General features: G+C 48.1%; 1 protein-coding gene across 1 annotated transcript in view; it reads left to right on the plus strand.

Moving 5' to 3' along the window:
* The first annotated feature begins 211 nt into the window (after positions 1-211).
* LOC147629894 (uncharacterized) overlaps positions 212-24,534 on the plus strand; it is a 31,439-nt gene continuing 7,116 nt past the window's right edge. The window contains exons 1-10 of the mRNA XM_086810881.1: positions 212-295; positions 419-514; positions 11,163-11,213; positions 11,324-11,392; positions 11,533-11,581; positions 13,296-13,387; positions 13,481-13,540; positions 13,637-13,696; positions 14,192-14,254; positions 14,373-14,417. Of these exons, the coding sequence (XP_086667007.1) occupies positions 212-295; positions 419-514; positions 11,163-11,213; positions 11,324-11,392; positions 11,533-11,581; positions 13,296-13,387; positions 13,481-13,540; positions 13,637-13,696; positions 14,192-14,254; positions 14,373-14,417 (669 nt within the window). The remainder of the gene's footprint in view (positions 296-418; positions 515-11,162; positions 11,214-11,323; positions 11,393-11,532; positions 11,582-13,295; positions 13,388-13,480; positions 13,541-13,636; positions 13,697-14,191; positions 14,255-14,372; positions 14,418-24,534) is intronic.

Raw genomic sequence — 24,534 nt, forward strand, 5'->3', positions numbered from 1 at the left:
TCATGCATTGGGTTTCCCTTGTTTTTTTTTGCACATGCACATGCACTTAAGAAGGTATATACGCGCATTAGATGGTGCTTGCAGTTCAGATCTTCAATGTGCTTGTAGACTTCGATACAAACACATACATAGAGTAACTTGTATATTTAGTAATATGCAGAGTTTTCTCATAAGAAAATAGATGGTAAGTTGCTACAGAATCTGAGAGTACATGAAATGGATTAAACAGGAGATACTAAAAGAAGAATGTCAAAGTCTTCAGATGCAACAAGACTCAACAAATTCCCAGCTAGAGGTAACCTTTTGTGTACAGCAGTCAGCAGCAAAGTCCATGGTTCTGTAATTTGTAGAAGATGATTCTCCTTATTGATTGGTTTGAGTTGTTCACCTTCTTCTTTTTTTTTTTTGCGAAAAAAAGGTGGTGAAGAATGAGCTGAAGGAAGAAAGCCGTCTCAGAACATATGTTCAAAAAGAGGGTCAGGAGTTCAAAGAGCAAGCAATCAAGGCTAGAGAGGTGTGTGAGCTTTTTCCTTTTTTTTCAAAAGAAATTATTTTCAAAGAAAATATTGTGCTGGAGATTTGGCATAGAATTCAGGCTACAAAATGCATGTATTTTATTCTCAGATAAATAATAATAATAATAATAACTAAACCAAGAAACCTGGATTGTACCTCATTTGGTTGTTAGTTATGAATGTGGGGAAATCCCCATGCTTCTCAACATATGACATTGGGCCACACAGAAAATTTTGACTTTTTTGCTCAATCTAGCTGCTTTAGATTCCAGATAATAATAAGACAGTAGCTCTCTCTAGTTGCAAGTGCTAGCCTTCATCAAAAATATCTGATTGTAAGTGAGCTGCGCTCCCCCCCCTCCTGCTCCTAGTCACTGCCGGCGCCCCCCCGGCCCTAGTCGCCTACGCCCCCCCTTCGCCTCCTGCGCCCCCTCTTCTCCCCCTGTTTGCCCCTGCCCGCCTGCCCCCCCCCCCCCCCCCCCTCTCTTTCCTACTCCTGCTTGCTTCTTTCTGTGCCTACCCTTCGCTGCCTTTTTTTCTCTTTCTTTTTTCTTCTTTTTTCTTTTTCTTCTCTTCCACCCCCCCTTCCCCCCCCACCCGTCCCTTCCTTCCCTTTCTTTGCCGTCATCTCTAGCCCATCCTTGTTCCTCCGGCAGCGCCCTCAGGTTGTGGGCATTTCTTCATTTTCTCGGCAAGTTTCGACCTCTTCTGGTCTTCGCCCCTAGGAGGACTCCATGGCAGCCGCTGACCAAGGCCGCTGTTACCTGCCTTTCGTTTTCCGAAGCAGACTTGCAGCTTCTCGCTACGACTGTCGCATCCCTAGAGGCCTCCACTCTGGTGTGCAAGATTGTTGGTAGCCGCCCCGTGTGTGGCCAACTCAGACATCTTCTTCAGGCTAGCCTCCTAGGTGCACCACCAAAGATCGTAGATATTCATCCTTTGGGGCGTGGCTACTACTAGGTTGAGTTCGACTCACCAGCAGTGTCTGATCTTGTCATGCAGCTGAGCCCTGTTGCACTGCGTACGGCCCAGGCCTTCTTTGTACGGTGGCAGCATGGCTTCGACCTGGCATCCGACCCATTAGTTGGAGTTTCAGGCTTTCCCATGACAGTCTGCTTTCCAGGCCTCAGGAAGGAATACCTTCCTTTTCTCCCGGTGATTGGTGGTGCCATCGGGAGAGTGATGGAATCCCCCCCCCCCCCCCCCCACTGTCTCTGCCCTTGCACGAGTAGCCGGGATTCCATCTCTCCGCATCTGTGTTGCCTCGCCGGATTCTGTGCCTCACATGATATCTATTCCCAGTCTTCGGAGCGACCCCCCATTATGCAACGAGTGGAGTATTCCGGTCTTCTAGGCCAATGGTTTATTTGCAGATAGATGGCTCATCTGGCCAGAGCTTGCCCTTGGCGTCAGACTAGGCGACCGTCCCCGGTGGTTCCTCCTCCTACTTCCCGCTTAGATCCTCACCAGGGGCCGGGGGAGGAGCAGGTTTCCAGGCCACGGAGCACCAGGTTCCGACCATGGATGACCCATCAGCCCAGAGAGTGGTGGACGGTTGGCCCCCGCCCGGTCGCCGGCCGAGTACCAGAGCTGAGTGTCGCCGCCGTGCGCGCCAGGCTGGCAGCACGCAAGAGGATTCGGTTTTGGCAAAGAACCGTTTCGAGCACTTATCACAGCACCCACCCACAAACGGCGGGCCCTCTCCAGTCACAGAGAGCCCCCCCCCCCCCCCCCAAGCGATGTGGCGGCCGATTCCTCGTCGCGACTTTTCCTCTGACCCTTAGTGCCCAGTGGGGCAAGCTGACCCCACCCTCACTTCGTCGAGCCTTCCCTAGCAACCTTCCACTTCGATGGATACCTCTTCGCAACATCCCTCTCCGCCTCCCCGCTCCCCGCTCCCCGCTCCCCCCTGCCTCCTCCCCCCTCTCCCCCACCCTCGCCTCCGACTCTACCCGCAGTGGCTCCTTTTGCCCCTTCCACTTCATCAGTGCCAACCATCCCCCCCCCCTTCCACCTCTCCAGAGCATTCCCGTCGCCCCCCGCAGCCCCTGATGTGGAGAGGAGACAGCCGGCAAGTACCGTTCGCCGCCTGATTCATCATTTCTCAGAGCCGGTGGAGATGACCGTTGCGGCCTCACCAGTGAGGGCTCAAGGCTCTCCCACCTGAGTCTCCAGGTAGGCCCCCTCAGATCTTGGAGCAGCCTGTGGATTATAGTTTCTTCCAGTGTCTTCCGACGGAAGGGATAGACAAGTTCGAGAAGACCGTAGCCCCTATTCAGGAATGTGTGGTCTTCCACCACTCCAGACCCTCTACGCTAGAGAACGGTGCGATGATCTTCTCTTTCCCCTTGAGCGCAGCCCTCGAGACAGAGTGGGATCGAGAGTTGGTGGCCGCTACCATTCAGGATCAGGCAGTTGAGCTATCGCATCATCTGTAGGATCTCCGCATCATCGACGTTCTTACTCATCTATAGCCTTTGGCTAGGATGGAGCTTGGTGGATCAGCTCACAGAGACCAGTGAGGGGAGATGGTGACCACCAGCTTGGAGGTGCTGCTTTTTGTGTTCATGCATACCTCTCTCACAGTACCTCTCTGAAGGAACATGGAGAGATAGGAATGGAAAGAAATGATGGCAAGCATAATGAAAATGGAAATGGAAATGGAAAGGAAATGAAAGCAATGAAAAAGTACTCACATGTAGTCCAAAGTAGCTTGACTTGATTGATGTGACACAAGAAAGTACATCACTCTTATAGAGTGAACACACACTCAAGTACCATATATGCTTATGGGATAACTCCCAAAGTGACATGTGGCACTCTCTCACACAAAGACTCACAAATACACACTCTTTGACTATGATTTCCTCAACATCCCCCCTCAAAGCAAAGAGTATGAGACCCAACACGCAAGGAGTAGACCGATCCCCCCTCCATCGCAATACTACAAAGAGCAAGTCCAACTATCCAACACCTCCCATGTGATAGTGACTTTTGAGTAAGCTTGCGACCGACAGTGAGAACCATCACTCGTCACCCCCCCTTACTTTGAACTGGGTGTCAATACATCATATCAAAGTAAAACCAATACACATTTTTTGGGGGACAACCCAGGGCAGAGGACCCTTATTGACCATCACACAACACATTTTATTTCATTCTTTCATAATGCAAGGGCAGAGCACCCACACACATAGAAGACATTAGAAGCAATAATCTTTGTCATCCTCATCTAGGGTGACATGGGCAGAAAGTGCATGATCTTCGGGAAGCTCGTCTGGTGGTTCATGCGCAGCAAGATTAGCATGGTGGTGTTCTTGTTCTTTCTCCTTCTTTTTGAAGCAATTTGCTTCCATGTGACCCTTCCACTTACAGTACCTGCATATGATGTTCTTATTGGTTTTCCATGTGCTGTGGGAGATGAGAGCTTCTTTAGTGCCTGCGGAAAAAGTAGAATCCTTGTTCCGGCGATCTTTTTCAAGAAGAAGAGCCACCATATCATCAAATGTGGTGGTAGCCAACCTAAGTACTTCAAGGGTGTTCTCAAAATGAGAGATCCCTTCCATACTCTTCATAAGGACCGCCATTTTATCCTCATCGTCTGGAGGGCATTTTAAGCTTGACAGTTGTTGCACAAGAGATTGCAGTTTTGCTAAATGATCACGAAAGTCATCATTGTCCTCCATTTTCAACTTATAAAATTGCAGCTTTAGAAAAACTTTGGAGTTTGTAATTTTGTTACCAAATAGGGCCTCTAGGCTCTTCCAGATCTCCTTGGTTGTCGATTTGAAATCCACATGATGAATTAAGGAATCCGCCAAGCAAAGCCCAATGATAGCAATGGCTTGGGCATTGTGTTGCTTCCATACTTTGGGTTGTTGAAGATCGTCAGTAGCATCTGCTTCATTGTCGTCAATCACGTCCCATACTCCTTTCATAAGGAGCAGCTGCATCTTGGTTTGCTAGGTGGGAAAGCCTTCCCCCTTAAACTTTTCGACCATAACAGATGTAGAATGGAGTGATGTCATGACTCTGGGTGGCTGTGAAGTCGGTGAAGAGGAGTAGAAAATCAGATTTGGGTCTCGACCATCTTGATCAGGTTGGGCAGCAGTCTTACTTCAGCAATGGTGACTTGAAGGCATGAGAATGCAGCAAAGGGGGCATATCTGTCAAGAAACGGTGGCGCTAGTGTGGACAGAAAAACGACCAGCAAGGGGCTGGATAATGGCGGTTTTCAGATCTGGAGCAGCCCGGGGTGAGATCTAAAAAAAATGGCGACTCCTCTAGACATGGCAGTGAGTGACTGAAACAGCAGAGGATGGCGGCCATTTTACAGGTGGCAGCAAATCAGCAGCAGGTCGGCGTGAGTAGATTCATCATAACTTCCATTTCCAGGCCACCTCACTCCTAAGGCTTGCCCAAGGAAGGGAAAGCTAGAGAAGGGGATATCGCTCTTATACCATCTGAAGGAACATGGTGGAGAGAGAAGCAAGCTAATTTTAGGAATGGAAAGAAATGATGGCAAGCATAATGAAAATGGAAATGGAAATGGAAAGGAAATGAAAGCAATGAGCAAGTACTCACATGCAGTCCAAAGTAGCTTGACTTGATTGATGTGACACACAAGAAAGTACATCACTCTTATAGAGTGAACACACACACTCAAGTACCATATGCTTATGGGATAACTCCCAAAGTGACACGTGGCACTCTCTCACACAAAGACTCACAAATACACACTCTTGTCAGAATATGCAGCGGAAATGACAACCAAACTTGGGTAGACAAGAGCAAGTAGACTGCAGAAAATAATCAGCACAAGAAACACAGAGAGATAGGTGTGTAAACTCTTCTCTATACACAAGATCCCGAAAAACTGAATGAGGAAGTGGTGGGGGCTGAGGGGCAATATATACATCTCCATGTGAGCAGTCGGCCAGCTACAGATGGTGCCCACGACTGAGAAAATACCCCACGACTGAGAAAATACCAGTCGGCCAGTAGCCTGATGCCCACGACTGGTCAAGAGCAGTCGGCCAGCAGCCCAGATGCACACGCCTAAAGAAAGTACAGTCGGCCAGCATTGGGGTGCTCCTGGCATCACCTGGCAGCCCTCGAACCACTAGGAAAAAATGGGAAAAATAGGGAAAAAATACGGGGAGTGTGGAAAAATGATATACGGGCAGGCACACCCACAACAGAGGCCGTGGTGTATACAAATAGACAGGAGATGACTTCTAACACCCCCTCTCAGCTCTCCTGGCTGTGAAACCAACCCCAGGGAGCTGGAGTGCCGCCTGAGCGTAGCCTGAGGTAGAGACTTCGTGAAGAGGTCCGCCGCATTGTCCTCCGTCGAACAATAAAGTAGCAAGATGTCACCCGCCAAGATCTTCTCACGAACAAAGTGATACTGTATCTCTATATGCTTGGTCCGGGCATGGAAAACCGGGTTCCGAGCAATAGCTATACAACTCTGGTTATCACACTGGATGACTGTGGGCTCTCTCTGTGGAAACCCCATCTCGCCTAGCAGTCTCCGCAGCCATACAACCTCACAAGCAGCACCACAAGCAGCTCGATACTCTGCCTCTGTCGAAGAAAGGGCAATAGTTGGCTGCTTCTTGCTGCTCCAAGAAACTGCTCCTGAGCCGAGGGTAAAAGTGTATCGTGAAGTAGATCTCCTCGTGTCTGGATCTCCTCCCCAATCTGAGTCACTCCAACCTTGGAGCTTGACTCCATTCCCTCCTGTGTAAAAGAGTCCCAGATCCTTCGTACTCTGCAGATACCGCAAGATCCGCAATCCTGCGTCCCAATGAGTTTTCAATGGCGTCTGCATAAACGAGCTCAACAGCCCCACGGAGAAGCTCAAGTCCAATCTGGTGTTCAGCAACCAGATCAATGAACCAACCAACTTCCGGTACTGCGAGGCATCAACTGGCTCACAAGGATCTGTAACGGTTAACTTTGTGTTCGGGTCCATCGGCGAAGTAATAGGCTTGCAGTTCTCCATCCCAAAGGCCTCAAGCAACTCATGAACATACCGCTGCTGAGAGACGAAAAACCCCCTCTGGGTCTGCCAAATCTCCAATCCCAAGAAGAAGTGGAGTAAGCCTAAGTCGGTCATCTCAAACTCCTTTGACAAGGCAGCCTTCGTCACTCCGATGTGCTCCACATGACCGCCGGTGAGAATGAGATCATCCACATAAAGGATGATACGTGTGACCATGCCGCGTTCCCGAAAGAGATACAGGTTCGGATCTGCAACCGATCTCTGAAATCCAGTCCGAATAAAGAAGGAATCAATCTTTTGATTCCAAGCCCTGGGAGCCTGCTTAAGACCATACAAGGCCTTACGTAACCTGTAAACCATCCCTTCCGATCCTGGAACAATAAAGCCTGGAGGCTGCTCAACGTACACCTCCTCCTGCAGGTCACCATTAAGGAACGCAGATTTTACATCCATCTGGTACACGGGCCACCTCTGAGAAGAAGCAAGGGCAAGAACGGTCCGAATCGTGGTCATCCGCTGTCGGTGCAAAGGTATCCGCGTAGTCGATGCTGCCTGGCCGCTGAGCATAACCTTTAGCCACGAGCCTGGCTTTGTGTTTGTCCACCGACCCATCAGCCGCATACTTGGTCTTAAAGACCCATTTGACACCAATGACTGACCGCTTCGACGGCCTCGGTACCAACTCCCAAGTGTTGTTCTTCTCGATGGCATCAAGTTTGACCTGTATGGCTTCCCTCCAAGTATCCTGTGAAAGGGCTTCCTTTACGGAAGTGGGCTCTTTATCCCGCATGATACGAGACATCAGAGCATAGTTCACCTGAAGAAGCTCCGCCGTGTTGCTTTTATCTCGGACTCGATGTGATCTTCGAGGGCCGTCCTCTGTGGTCCACTCGAAGGGTAGCTCCGTGACACCTGACTCCCGAAGGGTGTCTAACAACCACCTAGGTACTCGAACAGATCGTGGAGCCTCCTGTGATCGCGGGGGCTCAACTTCAGCTGCGGGCTCAACCTCCTGTGATGACTAAGGTGGATCAACTGGAGTAGTATACTGGGAATCATCATCAGACTCCTCTGGATCTCCAAGAAGTGGCGGCTCCTCGACAGTGGATGCTGGAACATGCTCGTCAAAGACCACATCCCGGCTGACAACAATCTCGTTCCTCTCTGGATCATACAACCTGTATCCCTTGGAAAGAGAGTTATACCCCACAAATACCAGCTTGCGGGACTTGGAGTCAAGCTTCCCCCTCTGCTTCTTCAGAATATGTACATACGCGTCACTCCCAAAGACACGGAAGTGCGAGACATCGGGTTTCCTGCCAAAATATGCCTCAAATGGAGTCATATGGGGTACAGAAGTCGTCGGAGAGCGGTTAATGGTATGGACAGCTGTTGCCACAGCCTCACCCCAAAGTGGACGAGGAAGATCACCGATGCTCTACAACTAGCCCATCATGATCCTGTGCCTTTCCATTCTGTAACCTATCTATCGCATCTAGCACCATCCGCATAGTAAAAAAGGTGCTGCTAGACGGTCTAGCTCCCAGTGGAGGGGGGGTGGGGGGCTGTCCTGGTGCATCATATAGCTCTCTAGCATAAGTATGCCATGCCTCAGGTGCAGTAATCGGAGTACCAGACTGTCTCTCCTGAAACATCTTCCATGCCCTCTTGCTGTCCTTCCCCAGGAAGAGTTGGTAGATCTCCTCCTCTAGCTTAGCCAGATAGGCTCGTTTCTTCCTCCGCACAAGGCGCCGAAAGATCATCCTGGCTTGTCTATGTGTGTGAGACCCAATGGCAATCTCACGATGTAGCTGTGCTCGTGTCTCACGACACTCATCATCATACCAATTGTTCTGTGGGGCAGTGCTGCGGGGGTGGGTGGAAGGGATCATAGTGCAGGGAAACGCATATGAGGCGGATGCATGTAGAACACCTGCCAATCCTCTCGTGATCTCGTCCAGAGAGCTATGCGGGTCTAAAGCGAACAAGCCATCAGATAGTGCATCCCGATAAACCCCAACTGTCTCACGTGTAAACTGATATCTCGGCTACCTAGGTAGATGAGTGGCTGGCCCATCTCTCGGGGATCTACCTACTAGTGTGAAACTCAGGTATGCATGATCGGCTGCTATGCCAATGGACCTACTGGAAATCGTGAAACCCCGCACATCAGGTATCAATGAAGGAGATCCCATCAAGTAGTCCACTATGCTCGCTCCCCCTTTAGAGTTCCAGTGTGTGAGAGCGTCTGATCCTCGCCATCTCAATAAGCCATTGTATATGACCAACCCATGTGCACTCCCGAGTGTGAGAAAATGCCTGCCATAATCTGTAATCTCCCCCTCATCCTGTGCTGATCTCTGCAACCCTACATCCTCTGCCGTGATCTCCCGGTACATAGCCTCTTGAGTATCATACAACTCTGTTTGCTCTGTGCCTGTACGTGCATTAAAGTCTCCCAATAGTAATATGTCTCCCATGCTGGCAAACCTCATGATATCATCATATAGTGGTATATAGGGCGACTCTCCTGATGGTGCAAACTTGGAGTGGGCTGGGGGAAAGTAGCATACCGCCACATATAGCTCGCGGAGCCCCCCTCTGCATATTCGGACCCACATGTACCTCGCATCTGCATCTCTATGTGCCACATGTATTTTGTCACGAAGCTCCTCCCTGTAAAGTATTGCCACTCCTCCTGATCCTCTAGTACCTCCCACAGTGCGTGGCTGAGGGCGGAAAACTGATTCCCATCTATAACCCCGGACGTCAGGAAGCCTCTTGTTTGTGCACTGATGGGTCTCCGTATACATAGCAATATCACTGTGTCTGAAAGTATCCTCAAAGTATCCTGCATCTGTTCTAAGGGCTCCGTTGCAATTCCACACCGTGAATCGCAAGGTCTCATAGGCCGCGCACCGTCTAGCGGGCCTCCTCTCCGTAATGATGACTCGGTCATCTCTGTATACTGCCCATTTCCCCTCTTTCCTTGCCTCAAGCACACGCGGCATGTGTTCCTTCCGGTGTGCTATCTGTGCCGGTGTAAGGTCCTCATCCAAATAAATCTTTTCCCCCTTAAGGGCCATCCTTTTGGAGAGGAAGGCCTTCTTCTTCTCCAAGTCACCAAACCTGATGATCAATATCTTCGCCTTGGTTTCATCTCTGCCTACTCGCCATGCTCCGGTAATGGGTACATCAGTGGCTCCAATTTTTGTTGCAAGAGCTTTTGCATCCTCTTGGGGATTTCCCTTATCTTCCCACCTAACTACACGTACATGTAAGGCACGTGCCCGTCTCTTGGCTTCCTCTTCCAATGTAGCATTCATCACCTCTACTTTATTGACTGGTGTATCCTTCTGTTTTTTTACTACTTCAATCCATGGGTTGACTTCCTCAATTTGTTTCTTTGTAGCAGTGGCAATTTCAGCCCATGAATGTATTTCCTTCTCACCTGCAGCCACTTTTGCCTTACGTGATTCCAAAGTCTTTTGCATTTCTGTGATGTCTTTTTCGCGGTCAGCCATACATGTCTTCAAAGTGCCTTCGTACGATGCAACTGTTGTGCCAATCTCTCGAAGCATGTCATCCTTCCATTTCTGCATCTCTTTTTTCATTTCCGTGTGCATCAAGGCTGGGCTAATTCCATTTCAACCCGTACTTGGGCTTGCATTTCTCCCTTCAATTGGACATATATCTCTTCCTTCAGCGTTTCGTATATCACTTTCCTTTGGGCATGCATCTGCTCGGTCGCATGGTGTTCATCTCTGTCCTTATGTGAAGCTGTAGCTCCTCATAAAGGGCCTCATCTCGTCGGACCATCTTCGTAAACCTTCGTGAGCCAGGGGACATGATTCCTTCCCTCAGTCTTCTGCGGTAGGCATTTGGTGCCTTCGTGGGGGTGTGAAAGGTTGTCTCACCATCCTGTTCCCCCTCTAGTGGTTGAGACATGTTTTCCCCTATTAGTTGCTGCCTTGGGGGCCTGAGCAAGGGTGGGTGCGAAAAGCGAGGCAGATGCTGAAACCCCTTCACCTTACTGTTTGCACCTGCGCAGCCTGCCAATAGGCCTCCAGCCGTCCCTTCTGCGCTTTCTGCAACTACCTGCAAACTTGCAAACCCAGGCGCCTCCTACAGTCCTATTTGCCTGCAGCCCAAACTTGGTAAGCACCTGCGCAGAAGGTGTGTGTGTCTGTGTTGTTGGTGTTTGAGTGAGCGCTATCGCCGCCACTGTGCATCACTGTGTCTGCTGACTGTGCAGCACCGTGTTTGAGAGAGAGAGAGAGAGAGAGAGAGAGAGAGAGAGAGAGAGTTATATTAAAACGTCTTCAAAAGACCATAAGGTCTATGAGACATAAGGGATTACAAAGATTATGTGTTACAAAAAAACAGGTAAACAGACGAAAAAGACAAACCTAGCACAAGCCCCAAGGCTTTGGGCCTTGGGGCATGTGTACATCATGTAGCTGGTAAGAGAGAGAGAGAGAGAGGTACAATGGCATGGCAGCCAGAGGCTGCAACCAATGGGAGGGGTATGAATATATGAGTGATTTTCCTTGCATTTTTTTGGGAACAGTTTGTTAGCCAATTTATTTGTAATATGCAGAATGTTAGCATGATACCAAATCATGAATTTTGTGCAGGATATTGTTGCTCTTGAGGAGAGGTTTTACAATGACAGCAATGCACAAAACGTGAGCTGCTTTAGATGTGCTAATTTAATCATTCTTAGGAATGCCATATTTTGTTGCAAAAGTAATAGGAGGCAGCGCTCAGGTCAAAGTTTGATGATTGAAATATACAGAGTATTGTGATAGAGGCTCGAGAAATGCATGCAGCGGCCATGTCCCAGTGCCAGGCTCTCCAAGACGAGGTAGTTTTAATCAAATTAATTATCATGATGTCTGCAAGAAATCAATTACGAATTTTAGCTTAGGGATCGGTAAACTCTGGGTTTATATGAAATTGGCATGTCTCAGTTTCAGACATTTTAATGATGCTTCTGTTTTGCAGATTTTAAGATTAAGAGAGGAGCATTCTTCAGAGCTACGCGATCTGGCAGGTAGTTAAGATGCCTTGTCCTGGAATTTCTGATAAGGGTATCGTTCTCAAATCTAAGCATATGTTTTATTAAGGGCCATGGAAGAGTTTAGATAAACAGGGTGTGAGATTCTCTAATGGCTACACCCATACAGAATACTGAAGTGACTCTGCAATGTGCATATAGAGGACAGAAAACCCTCTTTGGACAGACAATAGTGGCACCCTTAAATTTAATAGTATGTTGAACAATGGATTTTAGCATGTCTTTTGTCCCAAGCTCCTCTGTGTTACTCACTAAAATAGTCCTTTGCTAGTAAATTTATCAAATTGGAGTTTTTGCAAGGATTAACTCTTCACTGGACAACGTAATCTAATAGTATGTTGGACAAAGGATTTTGCATGTCTTCCATCCCAAACTACTGCATCACCAGTGAGAGGGGGACAAAACCATCTTGGAAGAGGCAATGAGATCTCCTGCATATCTCATAGTAGACTGGGCGTCTGCATACATAACACTCCTCCGTCTCAATTTCTGCAGTCCTGCATAGTGTGCATACCAGTGCCTCTCATGGAATGCCCTCCGCTCTCCCAGACTCAATCCAAAGGTGGTGATAGGATATTTTGAACTGGCCAATGGCGATCCCTCATAGCATGTAACATGTGTCTATGGACATACCCTGGTGCCCCAATGAATCCATCGTCTGCTGAGACCCTTAGGAAGTGTTCTCTGTAAATGTGGAGCTTTGTGGGAAGCTCTGGTGGGGGCACCCATGCTTGACTCATGTGAAGCCGGGTGAAGTCCAGGCGGATGATGCAGTTGATCGAGATGCAAGAATGGGGAGTCCAGGCTGTACTCGAAAAAGAGGAGGTGGTCCATCTAATGATCATGCATGCCAAACCAGCGGATGATCCGTGTGAGTACCAGAAACTGGTATGGCCGTTCTGTGCTAGCTGTCTACAAGTCTCAAATGAAAGAACGGGGAGTCCAGGCTGTACTTGAAAAGGAGGCGGCGGTCCATCTAAAGGCTATGCATGCCAAACTAGCTGATGATCTGTGAGTACCAGAACCTGCTTTGGCCGTAGCTGTCTACAAGTCTCAAATGCCAAGGTGATCTCTGTCCAATACGTACAGATGGATGGGAAATGTAGGTAATGTAAGTGTTTGTCTGCTGCCCCAAACTCAGCCAAGACTATCTCATGTGGTGCAGAGGGCTTACTCCTCATCAACTCTTGATCATGCAATCACTTGCACTCTCTCCCCCCCTCCAGTCCTCCCAAATTACCTCCCAAAAATGGAGCCCCATACATCGCACATGGCCTCACCAATGTGTCAAACGACTAACTCTTTATGCTAGGTTCGTGGAAGCTGGTACTAGAAGCACTCTCTCTCCAAACAGGGCAGAGCAGCATGTCCTCTCGATAGGCAGGCCTGTGCAGCCGGGTGCGTAGTGAAGATGGGAACGTTGAAGGGAATCCCCAGATAGACAAATGAAGGAAGGATCTTAATTCTCCATGGCCGCCTCTCTTTTTTTTGGGGGTGTGTGTGTGTGTGTGTGTGTGTGTGAATACTCATCATTGTACAATGCATATTTCTTCGTGGGGTTTCACCTCGCACTGAGGTTTCCCACTAGTAATATATCATTACTAAAAAAAAAAGTGTGTGTGTGTGTCTGTATGTGAGAGAGAGAGAGAGAGAGAGAGAGAGAGAGGGGTGATCATAGTTTGTTGAACAGAAAGGGCCCGAAAGGAGGCAGATTATAATCTCAGCCTAATGAATAGAATGGACACAACACTGCATGAGCATGACCAGTTGTACATGGAGGAGGCAAGCACCTATCACAGCCTTATTTCAAGTCCTCTTTTCTACATAATTATTTTGGCATGTATTCATGTTGAGGAATGTGTGGATTGCATGTAGATCAACAAGCTCCGTTTGAGACTCTCAGCAGAAAGTCAAGCAAGAGAGGATGCATTGAAGGTAAATGCACTGTAGATTAAGATTATGCCTTTTAAAAGCAGTGTTTATTGCAAGGATTATCGTTACTGTCTCACTGTTTGTATTTCAGAGCTGCAGGAGTTGGAAAAACATAGATCTTTGGCACTAACTACTGAACAGAATTGGTCGCAAGAAAAGGTATAGTAAGCTTCACATATGCTTAACAAGGGCACAGGCACATGCACGCACGTGCGCGCGCGCGCACACACACGCACACACACACACACACACACACACACACAAACACTTACACATGCACATGCACACTAACACAAAAGCACACATGCACCAACAGTTAAAAGCTTTATTAAGGTCCAATAACTCAAATGTTGCAATGCACTCAAGAATGATTTCATAATGTAGGGTGAACAGGATAATCTATCTGTTAGTTCAATGCTAGGAATTGTATTCTTCCGTTTAAATCCATGTTTATCCCCCCCCTCAATCCCCTGCACATGCACACACCCCGACAAGTACAAGAGCTAGAAGCTTTATTGAGGTCCAATATCTCGAATTATACAGAACACTTCTAGAGTCATTTTAATGTAGGGCGAACAGGATAAAATCTGTTAGCTCAATGCCAGAAATTGTATTTTATAGTTTAAATGCATGTTTACCCATTTGTTGATGTAGGATGCACATGAACAAGCTTTAAAAAATCTAGCAGCATTAAATTCGGAGCTGAAATCCTTACAGGTTCTTGCTTATGCATCATTCAAGCCTCTATCTTTAAAATAAATCTAGAGATTTAAGTATCATAAAGGTTTTTCATGGTTATTGATCTCTGATTTCTGTTTTGTTGTTTTGGGAACAGGGTGAAACAGAGAAGCTGATGAAGCAGCTCTCCAAAACCAAAAAGGTAGGTTGACATAACCCATGGATCTTTTGCATTGAAAAACCCTCTTCTATAACATAAATGGTACAGCACAAGATTCAAGGCTGGTAGTACTTAAGAAGAGGGAAATCAAAGACATGACGCACATGCAAATGGGATGAGAAAAAGTCTCAAAAAATTACAAGAAGATAGACAAGGACAAATGGGCTGTCTATAGGGATATAACTTGTGAGTGAAACAAAGGAGAGAAAACTTAGTAGTTCTGCGAGAAACGAAAAGAGAGAAAGTGAGATCATAAATATGAAACCCTACAACTTTGAGGTCACACCAAAAGTAATAGGTTTCACACTCAAACTAGTAAGTCTAAGCTAGTACGGGAAGCAAAAGTATCATGAGCCCTATATTAGTGAGTTATTGAGGATATATCCAACAGTTCCCTTGTCCACCAACACCATTACTCCCATTCTCAAAGCCGGGGACTCGTCAGATTGAGGAAACTATAGGACTATCATGATCGGCCACACATTGGCTAAGCCTTATGGATCTGTGCTAGAGTCGGCGCTTAGCTCCTTGGTGGAGATACATGGATATATGGCTACACGACAGGCAGAACCTACTCCACATTGGACCACATCCTCAGATTAAGAGCTGTTATTGAGGCAGTGATCTTAGAGATGCCGGGTTTATCGTAGCTTTGTAGATTTCCGCAAATCTTCAGATACTGTCCCTCAGGCATGCCTCCTTAGGCGTTTGCATGATTTGGGTGTACCCTCAGAGATAATATGGGGCCTTACAGAGTCAGTTACTGGCAGGGTTAGAGCCCAGGGGGTAATGTCACAGTAGATCTCTAGCACGATCGAGGTGAAATAGGGATGCCTCTGGTGTGGCATATCCCAGCACTCCAAAATAAAAATATCTACCTAAGCACGCGAGTGCTTTGCCATTGAAAGCTTGCAGTGTCTCAGCTGCTTTGACAATATCTGTGAAGTGATTGCTCTTTCTGCATGCGATTTTTTGTTAGGATGCATTCCTGTAAGTGTGAGGCCAATTCATGAGATCTGAGAATATGCTGATGGACATTGGTCTATGCTTCCCAGAGCCTACGCTTTCAAAGAAGCAAGAAGGGAAATGAAGTTTCCTGCATTCGTCTAGCAAATGTAGCAGCCTACTCTCCGCAGCCTGATAAGAAATCAAAGTATCCATCAGTTGAAAGCCACGAACCATGGTGCAAAAAGATCCCTGCCTGTTCTAGCTCACCTTTGCCATCTGTCCAGCTGCGCTGCCCCAATATCGCCATTCGCCACACCTGCATCTGTGGCTGCCGCCCCTCTGTGGTGGCCTCCCAAGTCTGGTTGGGTGCCGTGCTGACCTAGAAACCACACGACTTGTGCCAATTGATCCGAGCTCTTGAGCCCTCGCAAAAGTCCTCAATTGCTGCCACAAATCAACAAAGTTTACCCCCCTGAGCCCTCCAGTTATGCAGCGGTGTCATTGGAAAACAAGGGGCTCCTCGAGAGTGCCTATGGGGGGGTGAGGACCCTGGCTTCTTGTGTCCTGAGTGTGGAGGTGAAAGTGCTTCACAACGACGAAGAGAAGGAGGAAGGGCGTTAGTGGGCAGTCCTACCGCATTGAGTACGAAATGGCAAAGCAGTCTCCTCTCCTTCATACCCAAGAGGGTGAGAAGCCTAGGCGGATCATGGCCCCTCCAGGAAGGCTGAATCTACTCTGTCATAAGCCAGAAGCACAGCAAGATCCTCTCCCCGGAGCTTGGCGATTGCGGTTTGGCCTCTCAAAAAATGAAAATGTTATCCAAGATGCTTCCATCGCAGATAAAGCATGTCCACATCGAGTGAATTGGATTCCGGAGCTGGAGCGTCTTGTAAGAGGGTGATGGATCTCCACTTGCGAATCGCGAGCCTGTCACCTCCCTCCTTTAAGATGAGGCAAATGAGACTCTCCACCATGCGCTTGGAGAGGGATCCAGTCTGTATAACCTTTCTGAAAGCTTCCTGGAGGCTAGCTTCCATAAGGTCCCATTGTTGCATGAAGAGCAAGATCAGGAGTTCATCCTCCCTGGGGCACTTCCTCCTAGTGCTAAGAGGGTGAGAAGAAGCTCCTCCAAGGAGAAAGGGAGATCCAGTGATGTTCGGAGGAAGTCTCAAACGTGAGGCTGAATGTGATGCCAGACCCTCTAGTGGGTCACCTCATGCTCAGGGAAGTCTCGCTTAGTAGAAAGCAGCGCATGGTAATACTCCGAGGTGACGGCCCGGACTACTGGAGGGGTGGCCGCCATCAATCCATTTGTCCTTCTCACTTGCCCTCGCGGCGGTGGAACAGCCTTGCTTACTTATCCATAGTCATCAGAAACGTTTCGGGGTTTTTGAGTTTCGGGACAAAACGTTTCGTCTTTCGGCTAAGAAATGCGAAGGTTTCGAAGTTTTTTCTATATAAATACAATAAAATAGTTTAGAACTTGTAGTTTGTAGAATTATTTGTAGGCCTACCTAGTGCTATCTAGGCACTTAAAATATGGTAAAAGCTTAGGCAATTGTGGTCACAATTGGGCAATTGGGGAGTTGTGGAATTGTGACTCGTCATAAATTTGGCAATTGTGAGAAATTCGGGATTTATGAGAAATTGGGCAATTGAGAATTTAGGAAATTGGGAATATTGGGGAATTTGTGAGAAATTGGGGGAGAGAAGGAGGAGGAGGAGAAGAAGAAGAGGTGACTGCAGATCGTGTGCAAGAGAGAGAGAGAGAGAGAGAGAGAGAGAGAGAGGATGTTTGGGCTGCAGGTCGCGCGTGGAAGAGAGAGAGAGAGAGAGAGAGAGAGCCCAATATTTAAAAAAAACACTTAGACAAAATTAAAAAAAAGACAATTTGTTTTTTTCTAGAAACGAAAAAAAATCCCCATTTTTGAAACACGTTTCTAGAGTTTTGGCCGTTTCGGGGTTTCGGAGTTTCTCTGCCCAGAAACGTGTTTCTACGTGACTATGACTTGATCCTTAGCCCTAATGCTAATAAAGAACAATGATGTAGGGTTGTCCACTGGCACCTTATCTATTTTTGTTTGTTGTCGAGGCCATGAGCAGATTTATCTTCGCTTAGGAGACCATTCTCCAAGGGCTGCATCTTCCCATCCGCGTGCAAGAGGAGTTGCTTGATTCAGAGTTTGCCTATGACACAGCATCATACCTATCCGGAGATGAGAGGAATCTCCATAGATTCGCCTAGGCGATAGAGATCTTTTGTCGTGCATGTGGCGCAGAGATCAATTGGCACAGTATCGATATCTCCACGGAGCAGCAGTTAGCCTCTTTTCTTCTGGGCATTCGGAAGGAGCTGCTACACTGGAGTCAGCCAAGCTTTCCTTAGCTGGCCGGGTCGTGGTGGGCAAACTAGGTTCTTCTCGCCACCGTGTGGTAAGTCACCTCTTGTTGGGCCTTCTCTCGAGCTTGCATTGGCCAGGTTTTACTGTTGATCCGCAACTTTCTTTGGGCTAGTAGCGATGGGAGGCGTACTTGGGTTATGGTGGCTTGGAGAGTGATCATTCAGCCTACGACACAGGGGGCCTTGGGCATCATCGACCCCTCTATTCAGAGCCACGCCCTTTTCCAGTCAAAGATGGGAGATTTGCAACAGTATTGCTACGTGGCACATTTGGAGAGCTCGTTGTAGCGAGGCCACCATCAAGGGCACCCTCACCCTGCCAGTGGAGTCCATCCGAAGCATCTACTGGCTTGATTCATACCCTCCATGGGTAGTGGGGGAAGCTTCAGGGTGGCTCCGACCGTATATGGAAGCGCCACGAAGCCTTCCTGAGGATTTGCCATTACAGTCCCTTTCTCATTGATAGTGGTGGTCACTTGGCACTATAGATCACCTGTGTGGTTGTCCCCCCTCCCCTCCCCAATTGTATGAGATAGCCTTCTCCTACTAGAGCTGCCAGTTGGAGGAGAAGAGCATCCTTCCCCCTTTTCAGTTTCTTGATTCTCACTCCCCGCTATGGAGTTGCATTTGTACTTAGCCATTATGGCTGTTTTGCTCGGTAACTAATAGAAGGTTCTCTTTCTTGGAAGAAAAAAAAAAGAACAATGATGCAAATTTTAATGATGATTAGACACAGAGAGAAGAGAGAGACATAAGTTGTGTGTTCAATGTATCATATGGTACATAAAAGATGATGATGTTTGTACAACTTCTGAGGCCTTTGGCGTGACCAAAAGGTCGACGTTAGACCTTCTACCGATTGCCTATGACTTGACCCAAAGGGGGATTAGATGATGTGTAGAAATGAGAGCTTGGCTATTTATAGGGAGAAGATGAAAATTCTTTCCCTTTTCAGCCCACAAAACTTCATCCAAAAAGTCATCTTTTGTGTCCAAATTGTGCCCAAAAGGTGTCCCATGTATGGGTGTATGTCTTGGGTACTACCGGGCTGCAAAAATAAATCTGCCCCTAAATCTCCGCTAAAACATTGGTGAATCTGGGACTAATGATGAGGTTATCCATGTCCATTGTTGTTCATGTGACATCCCTTCATGCTAAACATGATGAACTTGTCATCCTTCCTCCCTAGACTACTGACTTTGACTTTGACTTTGACTTTGATTGTCTAAACACCTTGCCATTTCTTAGATTCCAATGGAAGTGTGGTTGAAGAGATGTGCATCTGTTCCACTTTCCCCCCCCCCCCCCCCCCCCCCCCCCCCCCCCATGCCTGCAATCCCTTTGATCATGCCTATTGCTTTGCCTTGGGAACTAATATGAGAGTTAACTAGTGTCCTCCTTTGAGCACACACTCCCAGAGAATGCTTTCCTGTGGCTTTGTCTTCCTGGGCAGACCACCTCATAATGCTACCTTTGTTGTATTTAGCTATGGATTCTGAGCACCTTCCTGGGATAGTTTAGAGGGCTGAGCCTGAATGCTCTGATACCAATGTTGCATGCAGGGAAGCCTTGCGTACTTGATCCTCAACCCTTAGTTTGATAAAGAACAATGATGCAAACTTTAATGATGATGAGAGAGAGAGAGAGAGAGAGAGAGAGAGAGAGAGAGAGAGAGAGAGAGAGAGATGAGCTATGTGTTCAATGTATTTATTGTATGGTACATAAAAGATGATGATGTCTGTACAACTTCTGAGGCCTTTGGCCTGACCAGAAGGTTGACTTTAGACCTTCTACTATTTGCCTATGACCTGATCTCATTGGCTATTTATAGGACGAAGAGGAAAATTTGTAATCCAATCAGTTTTGCCTTTTCATCCCACAAAACTTCAAGTCATGTTTTGTGTCCAAATTGTGCTCAAAAGGTGTCCCATATATGGGTGTATTTCTTGGGCACTTCGGGGCCTATTGGGCTGCAAAATCGGCTCTATATCTGCCCCTAAATCACCCCTAAGATGTTGCCAAATCTGGGACTAATGATGAGGTTATCCATATGTCCACGACTGTGCATGTGACAAAGAATTATTGAAACACAAAGCTTTGTCTCTCTCACTCTCTCACTCAAACACAAGGTTTTGAAGCATGAAATCATGGAGAAGAGAAAGAGAAAGGACACACAATTTTCCACAAAGAAAAACTCACACAGTTTCCATTAATTGTGCATAAGATACAAGTTTGCTTAGATGCCCATATGTGGAGCACTCTCAAAAACGTTTTTCACCATGCAAGAGTGGTGAGTAAATTGCTCCTATAAAGACTCTAAGCCATTGCATGCACTCCAAATATAAACCCTTGACCTTATCTACACACCACTGAGGTTCAACCACAATAAGGCTTGATGATAACTCTCAACAAGAATCACCACGGGGGCATGATCGAGGAGAGTGGTGCCAATGAGGATGCCCACCGCCATCTTTGTTGCAACCTGACTCATCCACATACACGTGGTCCAAGCGGGACAAGGTAGGGCTGTCCATCCGTCGGCAGCTTGGGCACTTCGGGAGCCTATTGGGCTGCAAAATCGGCTCTATATCTACCCCTAATTCACCCCTAAGATGTTGCTAAATCAGGGACTAATGATGAGGTTATCCATGTCCACGGCTGTGCATGTGACAAGAATTATTGAAACACAAAGCTTTCTCTCTCTCTCTCTCTCTCCACCCTGTGGATCCAGAGGAGATAGGGGATAGTCGGGCATCAGAGGACACTGGACCAGACAGAGGACATTATGGGGACCACTTACTAGAGTTGGGAGCCAGGCATCGTCTCGTTATTTATAACGGGATGCTACAGTGGCCGGGATCAGGAGGGCTGACATGCTTCCCACATGGGGGTCATACACGGACCGGAGGCACGGTGGTAGACTACATTATGGGGTCTTTGGAGGCATCACAGCTTGTCACCTCATTCTCCATTCCACCTCGTCCTATTGGGGCAGATCATACATACTTGGCATTTTCACTAGCCGGATCACCAGTATCACCAGCCCCCCACATACCGACGCCACACACTACCATCCACTTCACACATGACATGGCAGACATATACACTGGCAGAGTAGAGGATGGGCTCCTACTCATGGATCCCCTGGCATCTATGGATACCATTACAGCCCAGCTCGCATCACTCCTACACACGGCTGCATTACAGAGCTTCCCACATCGTGTACACTCAGGAGAGCCTGCGAGACCTGGGACTATGCCCCAAAACAGATGGTATGATGACGAGTGCAGAGCCCTATACTCACGGCTCCGCATACAGAGAGCCTTGGGAGCCATCACAGAGCAGGAGTCGAGGAGAGAGATGAGGAGACTTACTCGCCGCAAAAGGCGGGCCTTCGCAGAGATACAGGAGCTAGAGATCTTTCATTTCTTCATGAGTAGAGATAGCCCTGTCTCATGGCGGCACTTCAGAGAGCCCCGGACCCCGACACCTATTGCAAACCCACAGACATGGCACACATATGCAGAGGGTCTATACCATGCCCCACAGCAGCCACCTATACCTCAGCCACAGGAGCCTCGACCTACCACAGCTAGCTTCTTTACCCACTCGATGGTACAGGAAGCTATCCGCCGCCTACAGCATGGACGGGCCGCCGACCATATGGGCCTGCAGGGTGAGCATCTCATATATGCAGTAGATTCTTTAGCTCCTTTTCTTGCACAACTGTTTAACAGGGCACTAGCAGAGGGTTTGCCTGCGGAGTGGACGATGCACGCCATTGTGCCGATTCACAAAACAGGGGATATGCTCGATCCGAGCAACTACAGGACTGTTATGGTTGGCCACGTGCTGGCCAAACTCTATGGTGCAGTGCTGGAGCAAGAGCTTAGCTTATATGCTGAGCGAGCAGGTTTACACTCATCAGGGCAGGCAGGCTTCAGGAGAGCTTTCTCTACCACTGACCATGTATTCACTTTGAGATGTATGATTGATCAGGCCAGAGTGAGGAAGAGAAAGCTCTATTGCTGCTTTGTGGATTTCCGCAAGGCATTTGACACAGTACCACGAGAGAGGCTCTTTCAGCGCCTGCAGTCTCTTGGCATACCAGCAGATATGACATGGGGCATCTATGCATTATATGAGCAGGTTTTTGGGCGAGTCAGATGTCCAGGAGGTATGTCCGAGACTATTGCTAGCACCATTGGTGTGAAGCAAGGATGCCCACTTTCCCCCACGCTATTTGGGTTATACATTGATGAGGTGGCTGACTTCATTACACGGGGAGGCGGAGATGGAGTTGATTTAGCAGATACCTCAGTACATATTATGCTCTATGCTGATGATATTGTATTAGTGTCTGAGTCCCCAGGTGGTCTACAGCAGCATCTACATGCACTCGATGATTTTTGCACACAGAGGGGTCTTACTGTGAACCTTGGGAAAACCAAGGTTATGGTCTTTTATACATCGAGACAGGGCAGGAGTCAGCTGACATTCACTCTCGCAGGATGCCAGGTGGAGGTGGTGACATCATACGTGTACCTAGGGGTTACCTTCTCTGCAGCAGCCACACGCTTTACCATGGGTTCAGCAGCCAGAGCTAGATTGACACGGGGATATGCAGCATTGGCTATGCTAGAGAGACAGTGCCACCAGGCGCATTTTCAGGAGCCCCGGACGAAGGGGTGGCTATTTGACACATTAGTCACACCGGCATTGATGTATGGAGCAGCAGTATGGGCGCCAGGCCTTGCTACCCATTGGTGGACAGAGATAGAGAGACCACAGGCCCTCATGATGGCGCGCATGATACGCAGCAAACCGTCAGTACCTCATGACATTATCCGAGCAGAGTTTGCTGCGCCTCCTATGATGGTAGAGGCCATATTCCAGACTATATGCCTGCTAGACAGATTCAGAGAGATGCCACAGGACAGATTATCATACAGAGCTTTTCAGGCATCTAGACAATTGGCTGAGGCAGGAGACAGAGGATCATGGTATGCACAGGTCACACATTGGTTCTCACAGCATGGCCTAGACATAGATCATCTACCACCATTCCAGTATGACAGGGATGCACCACATATCCGTCTCTCTCATAGTGAGAGGAACAGAGTATTGAGACAGGATCTATGGCAGCTCTATACACGAGAGACGTGGATATCGCCTTCACAGCCTCTTCCACCGAAGATGCTATACTACAGAGATCACTTCATGAGTATCACTGATGATGGATTTATAGAGAGGCCTAGATACATGGAGGGCTTTTTACCACACGGCTCCCGAGTGGCTATTGGTCAGCTCAGAGTTTCATCACACCGATTGGAGATTGAGACTGGCAGAGCAGCACGGATCCCCCGAGAGGAGAGGGTATGCAGATTGTGCAGAGAGGAGGTGGAGAGTGAGGAGCATTATGTATGCAGATGCAGAGCATATACAGCCATGAGAGAGAGATATCCCATTTTATTCAGAGAGCCACATTCCCTACGCCAGATCTTTGAGGCAGCAGACCAACGCATACTGGGGAGATACATTCTAGACATACAGCGCCACACAGAGAGACATTATTACAGGCTCAGACAGCTCCAGAGGGGGGGCGACAGAGACAGATTACTACATTTTTTCAGAGATCCATACCCCTCCCAGCCCCTACACGGCAGGGAATTACTCTCCAGAGAGCAGAGACACTTAGAGCCCGCAGGAGACAGAGGACACCTGGCTTTCGGACACCACGCCTATACCAGAGAGAGATGACAGAGATCAAAGCTCAGTTTCACAGAGAGGGTGCGGAGCGACTGGCTCGCTTCAGAGCACACCCAGGCATGTTCTTCAGGGAGCTGTGGACACCCCCTTCACTGATGTATACCATTTTATACCCCCAGTATTGTACAGGATGGAGCTAGCTAGGTCGCATATCATGATTGTATACTCCATGCATATAGCTTTGCATTCTCCTAGTAGTAGAGCTCCATCCCCTGCACACCCCGATTCAGCTTTTTTATTCAGTACTTTTTCATTTTGTTGGGATGACAGAGGATACCCCATACAGGTACTCCAATTTGTCTCATAGGCCGAGTTCGGTCTTTTGGAAGACGTTAATAAAATCTTTCTTTCTTTCTCTCTCTCTCTCTCTCTCACTCAAACACAGGGTTTTGAAGCATGAAAGCATGGAGAAGAGAGAGAAAGGACACAATTTTCCACAAAGAAAAACTCTCACAGTTTCCATTAATTGTGCATAAGATACAAGTTTGCTTAGAGCTTATCTACACACCACTGAGGTTCAACCACAGTAAGGCTTGATGACTAACTCTCAGCAAGAATCACCATGGCGGCATGGTCGAGGAGAGTGGTGCCAGTGAGGATGCCCACCACCATCTCTGTCGCAACCTCACTCATCCACATACACGTGGTCCAAGTGGGACAAGGTAGGGCTGTCCATCCGTCGGCGGCGGTCGGAGCAGGAGAAGGAGAGGCTGGGAGGAATCTAACCAAACTCCGAGAGGTGCTAGGTATCTTGGCCTCTAATGTAAAAAGCAAGCTCCTCCCAAGCTGAGTACTCGTGTCGTGAGATGGTGGGGTGTGGGCTGTGGCCCCAATGGTCCTCAGGGTCCACTAGCATATTGAAGTCTCCTCCCAAGCACCAGGTGTCTATAGGGGGTAGACCTTGGCGCGCCTGAGTCCAAAAGGCGAGTTTATGAGAGCGGGATTATGGCATCTTTTTCATTTCCACTCATATGGGACCTG

Source organism: Cibotium barometz, chromosome 17 (assembly GCF_041138505.1).
Source record: "Cibotium barometz isolate CiBa-2024 chromosome 17, ASM4113850v1, whole genome shotgun sequence".
In the NCBI taxonomy this organism is placed as follows: Eukaryota; Viridiplantae; Streptophyta; class Polypodiopsida; order Cyatheales; family Cibotiaceae; genus Cibotium; species Cibotium barometz.